Raw genomic sequence first — 11,098 nt, 5'->3', positions numbered from 1 at the left:
ACTTGTGAATATTGAATTTGTTTAATTACCTGAGTGGGAGACACACACATGATTAAATTCCATCTAGCATTACAACTTATGGCTATGCCAAGAGCAGCACGTGAAATCAAGGTCAATAGTATATATATTCAATATATATAATATATACTAGTGTATTACCCGTCGAAATTCGACGGGAAGTTATTTTAACTTATTATATAAATTATTTTTAAATTTATTTAATTTAAGGTAATATAGTTGAAAGTATATTAATTTGAATCATATTCCTCAATTAAATGTTAACATTTTGTTAGAATAATAAATATTCTTTTTATGTAGATTTTTATTTAATAGTAATATTTTGAAAAATGTATCGATATTGAAAATTTTATTTCATCTGAGCATCATCTCGTCTGAACCTTGTAGGATCATATCATAATCTAAATTTCGGAAGACGACAACTAACGTTTGAACATCAAACTTTTGATTATCATCTCGTCTAGACCTTAAAATACAAAAAATGAACTTGTATGCGTCAAGTTTTTTTAACATCACTATCTGAAGCTTTAAAAATGAAAGTTGACTTGTGAGATTGTATGATTTGGATCTTCTAACATCATAACTAACTTGTAAACATCATTTTGTATGGAACTTGAAAAAAATCTAGACAAACTTTTATGCATTATTAGTTCTAAATATTATAATTGGGTTCCAAGAATCATCTCGTTTGGAGTTTAAAAAAATAAATTTAACTTGTAAGTATCATCTCATTTAAACTTTGAATGACCACAATTAAGTTACAAGAATTATCTTGTGTGTAGCTTTAAAGATCATTATCATATTTAGCTTGTAAGATCATAACTAACTTCTAAACATCATCTTTGTATGCAGCTTGAAAAATCTTGACAATTTTTTGTGCATTATTTCATGTGGAGCTTGAAATATCATAATTGAGTTTCGAGCATCATTTCGTTTGAAATTTGAAAGAATAAAATGGACTCGTGAACATTAATTATCTTCAAATCTTGAGTTTCGAGCATCATTCCGTCTGAAAATTGAAAGAATAAAATTGACTCGTGAACATTATCTCGTTTGAAGTTTGAAAGACCATAACTAAGTTTTGAAAATCATCTCATGTGTAGCTTAAGAAAGTTGACACGAGATTCAAATTGTATTAATTTATTTAGTAATTTAATTGATAGATTTCCATAAAAAATCTATGTTGAATCCAAATTTTATTTTTAAAATTTTATACAAAATATATTATTTTTTAATCAAATTAAATTGAAGAAATAATTTACTTTATCAAACCAATTTATTTTTTCAAATTAAATTAAATTAAATATATTATTATTATTATTATTATTATTATTGGACGAACAGAAACAAATAAAGTTTGCAGAAATGAAGAATATATTTTTCTTTCCTGTATAAATAAAATGTATGGATTTATTTTATAAAAAATAAAAATAAAATTTTAATTCTTTTGATAGACATAAAATAAGATTTTGTTTTAAAGTAATCAGTTTATAGAATTTTTGCCTTATTATGCAAACATGTAAATCAATGAGCAGACCCGTTTATAATTTACATATACGTGCATGTCTCAATTCAAACTTAATTTAAAATTAATTTTATTGAAAATTAAGAATATAAATATTATATATATATATATATATATTCATACAATATAATATATTGCAACATATACATATAATATGTACGCTATTGAGAAGTATATAACAAATATACATCTAATCACTAACATTCAATTAAAATAATTTATCGTATATAGATTATAATTTTTTTTCTTATCAGACATGTAAATCTAATTTTTATCTAGAAAAAATAAATAATAAAATTTATTAATTTATATTATATGTAATGTTAATATTATTATATATATATATACATTTATTATTAATTATATTTATTATGATTAATGAATCTTTATATGGAATGTAATAGTTAATTAATTAATAAATGATGAAGATTATATATGGTAAATTTTGAAATGGTGAGCTTTTAGATATGCCACATAGGTTAAGGCTTAATCCTATTATATAATAGATGCACATGAGAATTCTGGACCTTAAATTAACATTTAAGTGGGCGACAATTAAGCAATCACCTCATCTATTGTTTTCATAAGATTTTTGCACGTTTTTGTCCTGAAATATGTTATTTTTCTCTAAAATATTGATGCACCATCCAAAAAAATATGAGATAAGAATAATAGTTGCGTTGTCTCATTTTCCTCCATAGACTTGATGTATGAATTGCCCAGCTGAAAGCCAAGCAAAACCTTATTTTCACAAGACCACTAGCTACCAATCAATATCGATCGATATCATGGTCCACCATTTTCGTGTTTTTCTGTATACCATCATTATAATAGAAAAGCAAACCTTTTGGGCATCGAATTCCATATGGCATATAATAAATCTCAATACCTGGCTATAATTCCTTTTGGTAAGTCACATACAATGGAGATATTTCAAGATCTCCAATTCTTGATCATTGTCACTGCTGCATTGCTCCACTCATGTAGCAGCAGCAGTAGTAGTGCTCTTTGCTTTAACCCCTTTCTCCACGAGCACAACTCTTCTCTGGCAGATCAGGTAAAAGCTATGGCAAATTCGGCGGAGACGAAGAAATGGATGGTGCAGATAAGAAGAGAGATTCACAGGAATCCAGAACTTGCTTTCCAAGAATTTGCGACAAGCTCTCTCATCAGAGCTGAGCTGGACAGAATGGGGATTCCATATCGCTGGCCGGCGGCGCGCACCGGTGTCGTCGCCGCCATAGGTTCAGGTTCTCCTCCGTTTGTGGCGCTTAGAGCAGACATGGATGCTCTGCCAATTCAGGTACACATCAATCTTCATGTGTGTTTAATTAATTAAGTATTATTTTTTCCTGGGGCTTTCTATTAATGGGTTGATTAGTTTCCTTTTATAGAACTTCAGGTGGTCCTAGCTAGTTTACCTTGAACTAAATAAGACAAAGAAGCCATACATTACACAAAATGCACCCACTTTCTTATGTATGTATTGTTGATTAGAAGTGGTTTCACATTAAGTTGTACGGTCAAACATCGTACAGGCATTTGGACAGACTTTATTAATTATTACTACTATGTTGTGTAGAATCAGCTGCTCAATTAAGTTTATAACCTCTTTAAAACAGCTTATTAAGATCATTCAAAGTGTTTGATAATATAAGGTCTAAAACAGCTTATAAACTCTAAAGATAAGTTTCAAAAACTTATAAGCTTCCCAAAAAATAAATTCACTTATTCTAACTTATTTTTTGTCATTTTATAAATACTCCCTCCGTCCACGAAAGAAAACTTCCTAGGAGGGAGTGACACGCGTTTTAAGAAAAATATTATTGAGTGTATTAAAAGTGGAGAAAAAGTTGTTGAGTATATTGGGAGTAGTGAAAAAGTATAATTAATATTGGGAGTTGTGAAAAAGTTAAAGTAAGAGTTATTATAAGTGGTGGGGTATAGTCTAAAAATAGGTAGGGAGTTCTTTTGTGGATAACCCAAAAAGGAAAGATAGGAAGTTCTTTCGTGGACGGAGAGAATATTATTCAATTATAATTTATTATTTTCATCATTTACCGTTTCAAATTTAATTATCTCTTTTTGAATCTATCTTTCTAGTAAATATTTTCTCTCTCTAGTAAAAAATTTATATCTCTAACTTAATTATAAGCTCAATTATTCAAATACTTTAACTTACAAGCTCTTGATAAATTATACTATAAACCTTGAAATATCTTATAAACTCTCTAAAATAAGCTTAGTGAAACACCCTCTAAGCTCCTATATGTCCTTTCTAAAATTTTCAGAATATATATCCATTTATTTCTACTATATATATATTTTGTTTCTTTATACTCTTGTAACTTGTAAGACGTACGGACAAAAAATTGAGTGGTATGGGGCAATTGAGATGTTGCATTTTTGATTTAGTGATCCATTGGTTATTGTATAAAGTATTGAATTGATAAATTAAGTATTGAGTAGGAATTGAGAGAATGGGAGCACAAGAGCCAAGTGAAGGGCAAGATGCACGCGTGCGGGCACGACGCCCACACAGCAATGCTTCTGGGCGCTGCGGCGATTCTGCAGCAACTCCGCAGCTACTTGCAGGGAACCGTGGTTCTGATATTCCAACCGGCAGAGGAGAGCGGCGAGGGCGCCAAGGAGATGGTGAGAGAGGGCGCGGTGGAGAACGTGAGCGCCATACTAGGGCTGCACACCGTCCACGGGTATCCGCTTGGCGCCGTGGCGTCGCGCCCCGGGAAGTTTCTGGCCGGCTGTGGAAGCTTCAAGGCCGTCATCGGAGGCCATGCAGATGCCATTTTGGCTGCTTCCACTTCCATTATCAGTCTGCAGAATATTGTGTCCAGAGAGACTGACCCTTTGGACTCTCAGGTACCTGCCTACTTAATTTCTGCTTCAATCATCCAAACTCATGTTTAATTTCTTTGTTTTTTTGTTTCTTAATTAAGGTGGTTTCTGTGACTATGGTGCACGCGGGAAATGCAACCAATGTAGCCACCATTGGAGGAACCTTCAGGGCATTTGGCAGAAAGAGCCTCTATGCACTTAGGAAAAGAATTGAAGAGGTAATTTTAATTATCAATTATATAGCTATAGGTTTAGAGGATGAAAAGTTTTTCGGATTGAACAAATAAATGTAACACTTGTATAGAGTCGGTCCTCATATTTCAAGGACCCTAGGCAAAAAAGAAAAAAATAATTCAAGAATTTTGTTGTCATGGTCTTGTATGCTTAATTGCATGAGTACATAACTTTAATACTCCCTCCGTCCCACTAAAGTTGGCTACATTCGTTTCGGCACGGGAATTAAGAAGTTGTAGATTAGTATTTTAAGTGTGTAGTTAATAAAGTAATAAAGTAAGAAATAGAAGGTGATAAAGTGAGAGAGAGAAGGTAATAAAGTGATAAAGTAGGAGAGAGGATGTGATAAAGTATGAGAGAGAAGGTAATAAAGTGATAAAGTAGGAGAGAGAATGTGATAAAGTAGGAGATAGAATGTGATAAATATTTCCATTTTAGGAAAGTGGCCAACTTTAGTAGGACGCCCAAAATGAAAATGTAGCCAACTTTAGTGGGACGGAGGGAGTATGAATCATAAAGTTTGCAAAAAACTCCAAAAACAATCATCAGATAATTTAGATCGTCTTACATATTGAGAAACAAAAACATCAATAACATCTTCAAAAAATATATATAGTATATTTTTGGAGAAATCAAGATCAAGTTCTTCAATATATATTTTCGATACATAATATTGCTAGCTTATTTAACGCTTTTTAAAACATGGTAAAACGCAAATATAATTTTATCGATTTTAGTTTTAAAAAACTTCATTTTGTTGAAGTTACAATAATCGATATAATTAATAATATTGTGTATGCAACGAAAAACATTAGAAAAACAATATGCAATTTTAACAAACTCAAGAACTTCACCCATATATCGACTTTATTTGTAATGATAAACACATTTTTAGCACTCGTAATATTATATTATGACTAATCAACTTATTTTTAAAATTTGGGAGCCCTGCCTTTACAGCATCGGGGCTATAGAAGGGGTGAAATATAGATTATGTAAGAATTATGCAGTGTTTTTGGTAGCTAGGTTATAAAAGGTCAGGCTGCGGTGCACCGGTGCTGGGCGGCCGTGGAATTCGAGGGAGAAGAGCATCCGACGCTTCCACCGACCATAAACAAGGAGGAAATATACCAACATGTGAAGCAAGTTTCATGGATGGTTGTGGGAGAAGAGAACACAATTGTAGCTCCAGCATTTATGGGGAGTGAAGATTTTGCAGTATACTTAGAGAAAATAGGTGGATCCTTCTTGCTGTTGGGGGTTGGAAATGAAAAGGCAGGATCTGTTTACCCTCCTCACAGTCCTTACTACACAATTCATGAAGATGTTCTTCCCATTGGAGCATCAATCCATGCACTTTTTGCCATTTCTTATCTGCTCAATCTAACTGGCTCTTGCCAATTAGTATTATGACACATATATCTTCAATTGCTGATTTCAATTATGAATAAATAATTGCATGCATGCTTGCATAAAATAATTCCGTCTACCAATTCATGTTCTAATTTGTCATTTTGGTCCGTCCATCAATTCGTATCATACCCATTTTTAGTAATTATTTCTTTAACAAATAAATCATTTTTTCTTAAAAGTCGTGCCCTTTCCCCTCTCAACAAATAAATAATCCTCCCTCTGTCCCAATAGTAATGTCTCACTTTCCTTTTTGGGATGTCTCAATAGTAATATCTCATTCTCCTTTTAGCAATATTATATTCTCTCTCTATACCTAATATTGAAATAATTTTCACCAACCCACTTTATTAACTTTTTACACGTACATTTCTTAATTTCCCTATCGAAAAGTTATGGGACACTATTATTGGGACAGAGGGAGTACATTTTTTCTAAAACTCGTGCCTCTTTCTCCTAGGACACGATTTGGTGGACGGAGGGAGTAGTAATTAAATAAAGTTTGAAATGGAGGTTTGCTCTACGGACTACGGAAGTACGACGTTGTTTCAACCAAGAATGTTTGGCGATTCAATCAAAGAGTAACCTTTAATTTTTTACTAATTAATAAAATCAAATCAAAGGGTGATCTCACATTGTATTTCATTTTTTACTTTTTATTTATTTTATTTTTTCTTCAATTTTAATTTTATACGATTTAATCTAATTTTATCATTATTAACTAGAATTTGTTCCATCCAATTAGGTACATTTAATTTCACTTTTATTAGTTAATAATTCTTTATTAAGGATGATAAATTCAAAGTTTATATTTTTTTAAAAAAATTCAATCTTTTAAAATAGAAGTTAAGTATAATTTATATTCTCTATATATGTCCCAATAAGCATGACACATTTCTTTCCGGCACATATATTTATGTTGGAAATTGGAAGAAATATTCATCATAGTTTTGATGATACCAAAACTCGTAGCTTAACATCTCAAATGAAGATTACAGGAGAAAGAAACAACTGAAGTAACCACAACTGAAGCTCAATTGAAGAAAGACTGAAACTCAACTGAAGACTGAACAACTGAAGGAAGAGACTAAGATCACAACTAGTCGACTGAATCAAGTCAACAACTGGTTAAGAAAAGGACGAAAGCATGCTCGTCTACATTAAATGCTTCTGCAAGAGCATTTAATGTACCAACTAAGAAGATGTCCTTATACTTGAGCCAGAAAAGAGACGTTATCTTCCAACGGTAGGATTTGAAGAAAAAGATCTTCACCAATGGATCTATTCCTCAGAGACACTTATAAATAGCTCAGAAGAACTCTCAAGAAAAAGAGAGAGATGAGAGAAAAGAGAAGATTACTGATTCAATCCTCAATGCCCAAGCTACTTCAGAATATCAATTACCTAAACTCTCTTGTTGTAACTAAGATTTTTACTTAGATAAATCATTAGCCTAGTTACTGATTACTTGAGATTCTGTACTCAGTAATCCTAGTTGGTATATTACAATACCCATTTTCAAATGAGCGAGAAGAGTGTTTGTAATCGAGCTTGAGACTTAGACCAAGCTCAGTGGTTGTTTAGCACCAGTAAACTAAACAGTTAGGTTCTTTAGCACCCGCAAGCTAAGTGTGTAAATCCAACTCTATGAGTTGATTGCTGTAAGGAGTTTTCTTTCAGTATAGGTTGCTTTGCACCCGTAATTAAGCATTGCAGATAGGTTTGCGTTGCACCCGTAAGCATCGTGGTTAGGTTTGATGTGCACCCGTAAGCACTAGCGAGTGATTGTCAGACTAATCATCTGGTCGTGGATGTAGGAACGTTGTTTTCTGAACCACGTAAAAATCCCTTGTGTTTTTACTTGCTTTATATTCAGTACTTGCGCATAACTCTGTTTCTCTAATACTGATTAATTGAAAAGAGTAACAAGGGATTCTCTGGGAAGAAAATCTTTCAAGGCTATTTCACTAAGTTTAATATTCCGCTGCTAGAGTTATAGGTTTAACTGATCAATCTTTTGATAGTCAGTTAAACAAGTAATTCTACTCTGTTTTACTTACGACTGAAGTCTTACTTGGACTGAAGTTAATTGACCAGATCAATTAACTGAAGTCACCCACTGAACCTTCGTTTCAGTATCAGTCTCTACCCCTTGTCATCTGAAGTGTGCATTTTCAAATCAGTCAAACTGTCTTTCAGAACAAATATGTTGGCTTTAAGTAACCTTGTTTTCGAAAATAGCCTACATATGTATTCCCTCCCCCATACACCTGTCCTTTCAACCCTCAAGGAACGTCCCAACAATTTAGGAGAGTATAAGGATGTATAAAGGTGTATAGACTCATATCTAATGTAGTGTAAAATAATTACAAAAAGAAAAAAAAGTCAAGAATAATGAGATAGCCCAAAAAGCAAAATGGTCCAAGATAAATGGGATGGAAAGAGTAATAAATTTTATTTTTATAAAAAAATATTATTAAAATAATAAATATTTCCTTCATTCCACAATAGTATGCACACTTTTTTCGGCACATGTTTTAAGAATATTAGTTATGTGTGTTGCGAGTGGATAAAGGAGCCTATTAATCGTGGATCAACATCCGCATTTGTGTGTAACACAGTCGAACCTGTGGTGGTGACTGCTTTAAGGGAATAAAACTAGTCCCTCATTAACAACAATTGCTTTTGATTACGTATATTTTTATAAACTTATATGAGTTTGACGAGAAAATCACTTAGTAATCGAGATTGGGATGAATAAAAATACATTTATGAACTCTTATCGAGTTCGAATAGTTGAACTTTGTAATTAGTGGTTATTGCTATATAAATTTGAGATGAGAATGAGTAGTAAATTAATTTTAATCATGTGCGACTGATATTAGTATATATATATATATATATATATATATATATATATATAAGTTTTAAGTGGATTCATAGATTGTATGTTTTTTATTATTATAAATTTTAATATTTGATTATTTATACAGTTTATTATTAATATTTTCTTTGTGAATTTGGGGGATCGTTGAGATAGATAACCAATTACTCCCTCCGTCCACAAAATGAGTACCCATATTTCCTTTTTGGTCCGTCCACCAAATGAGTACACATTTCCTTTTTTGGTAAGTGTACCCCACACATCCCACTCATAATAAAAGTGGGTCCCTTATTCCACTTACACACACTTAATCAATTTCTTAAAACCCGTGCCACCCCCAAATTGGTACTCATTTCGTGGACGGAGGGAGTATTATTTTCAATTTTATTTGATTATATACATATTTTATAAATTTAAACAAGTTCGAGAAATTAGTGGATATTTAGGATGAGAATAAGTAATATAGTTTCAGACGGGTACAAATACATATCTTTTAAACGGATCCAAATAACTAACATAATTAGTGGGCATTATTATACACACTTGAGATGAGAGTGAATAGTAAATCACTTTTTAATCGTATTTGAGACAAGTAAAAATATATCTAAATCTTCAGTCTCATATCAAACTTTTAGTAGTCTTCATCGGTTGAAGAACCTATATTAAAAGATATACACATAATATGTATTTTTCAACATTATATTAATTTCTATCTATTTTTGTCTTCACCAACTGAAGAACTATTCTGAAATAATTAGATATAATTATATTTTTCTATATTTTTTATATTTTCTGGTCAGTCAATTGTTATATATACGATTGATTTGTTGTATATTTTCTCAAACCAAATAACTAGCGACAAGGAGTAAAATAGGGGTATTAGCGCTGTGAATAATAGGACTACGTATGTAACATACAAATATCTTCATATATTTAAACAAAGGGTTATATCATCATTATTATTGTTATTATTTCCTTTGTTATCTATCACTTGACAGCGTTGCATGCTACAGTCCTGGAAGTAATGAAGGGCCAGTACAACAGAGCATAGAAAAGTCAATAAGACTTTGAATTCTTTTCTAGCAGAGAGATTTCCGAGACAATGCTGCTTAGCTAAATCGCACAGCTAGATTCACATAGTTGGACCCCATGGCTGGTAATGGATCATGGAAAACACAAAAGGACAAACAGTTAGTTGTTGGAGGAATATCTCTGAATTTGTAAATGCAGCACTCACGGACGCATGTAGTATACGTGAACCTTTGGAAAAGATCAATATACCCTTGCCATGTAAACTAGTATATATAAGTAGGGGTGATGAACGGGTCGACGGGATAACCGTACTCAAAATTCGGGTACCCGTACCTAAAATTTAGCATTTATGTTACCCGTATCCAAACTCAAACGATATTCGGTTACCGGTTATATGAGTCGGTTAAACGAGTAACTGAAATACCATTAAAAAAATTTAGCTATGTTAAATTGTGGCTATTTGGTAGAACTTATTTAATCAATTCACCTTCACGATTCCTCGTGTGATGATGCGATGAACAAATTAATGATTTCATTGAGTTGAGTTAATATTTTAATAGAGTTTAATAGTTTATTTTTTATTATTCTATTATACTTTGACTATTCATAAGTATTTAATTATTACTTTTTAAATTGATACATTTCATTTCACGTAACGTTGTAGTTATATTATAAATATCAAATTAAATATATTTATATTAATAAGATTATATTTTATAATTTTAAAATTAATTAAATCGGTTAAACAGGTATACCCAATCGGTTATCGGGTATACCCGATAACCAAAAAATCTCAATACTCATACCCATAATCGTACCATTTAGCCAAATATCGGGTATCGGTTACCCGATAACTGGTGGATTTCGGTTCGATTCGGATATAACCACCCAATATCCAAATAAGCAGCCCTATATATAAGTAGCCCATGACAGTTCATTGTAACGGGAGGTTCACTTTTATTCTATTGGCAATATAATTCTTGATCTCTAAAGATCTTCTGGATTGTTCTTTGCTTTTGGATCTTTATTCTTTCTAAAATCTTCGGTGAATCCAACAATTGTTCGAGTGTTCGTTGAGTTTAATTGTGGAATTCGTAGAGGGGGTAGAGAGTTTGTACGTCATTCATTTGTTAATAAAT

The 11,098-nt window shown here is 31.9% G+C and overlaps 1 protein-coding gene across 2 annotated transcripts; it reads left to right on the top strand.

Moving 5' to 3' along the window:
- The first annotated feature begins 2,273 nt into the window (after positions 1-2,273).
- LOC130993694 (IAA-amino acid hydrolase ILR1-like 4) lies at positions 2,274-6,113 on the top strand. Of its 2 annotated transcripts, none has more exons than XM_057918720.1 (4): positions 2,274-2,846; positions 4,013-4,423; positions 4,501-4,617; positions 5,656-6,113. In XM_057918720.1, exons 1-4 carry the CDS (start codon positions 2,409-2,411, stop codon positions 5,839-5,841), a joined length of 1,152 nt encoding a protein of 383 aa, XP_057774703.1. In that variant the 5' UTR covers positions 2,274-2,408; the 3' UTR covers positions 5,842-6,113. The 2 variants fall into 2 exon arrangements, with proteins under 2 accessions (XP_057774703.1, XP_057774701.1); XM_057918718.1 differs by having other exon boundaries at positions 2,277-2,846; positions 5,660-6,113.
- Positions 6,114-11,098: the final 4,985 nt, after the last annotated feature.

Source organism: Salvia miltiorrhiza, chromosome 7 (assembly GCF_028751815.1).
Source record: "Salvia miltiorrhiza cultivar Shanhuang (shh) chromosome 7, IMPLAD_Smil_shh, whole genome shotgun sequence".
In the NCBI taxonomy this organism is placed as follows: Eukaryota; Viridiplantae; Streptophyta; class Magnoliopsida; order Lamiales; family Lamiaceae; genus Salvia; species Salvia miltiorrhiza.
The sequence above is the reverse complement of the archived record's forward strand: the minus strand, read 5'-3'. Positions and strand labels throughout refer to the sequence as shown.

What these genes read in the sequence shown, in the direction of transcription:
- LOC130993694 (XM_057918718.1), top strand. Translation starts at nt 2,409, where the DNA reads ATGGCATATAATAAATCTCAATACCTGGCTATAATTCCTTTTGGTAAG. An exon ending in TGGATGCTCTGCCAATTCAG is followed by an intron (nt 2,847 to 4,012) that starts GTACACATCAAT and finishes AGTATTGAGTAG; the next exon opens with GAATTGAGAGAATGGGAGCA. An exon ending in TTAGGAAAAGAATTGAAGAG is followed by an intron (nt 4,618 to 5,659) that starts GTAATTTTAATT and finishes TTTGGTAGCTAG; the next exon opens with GTTATAAAAGGTCAGGCTGC.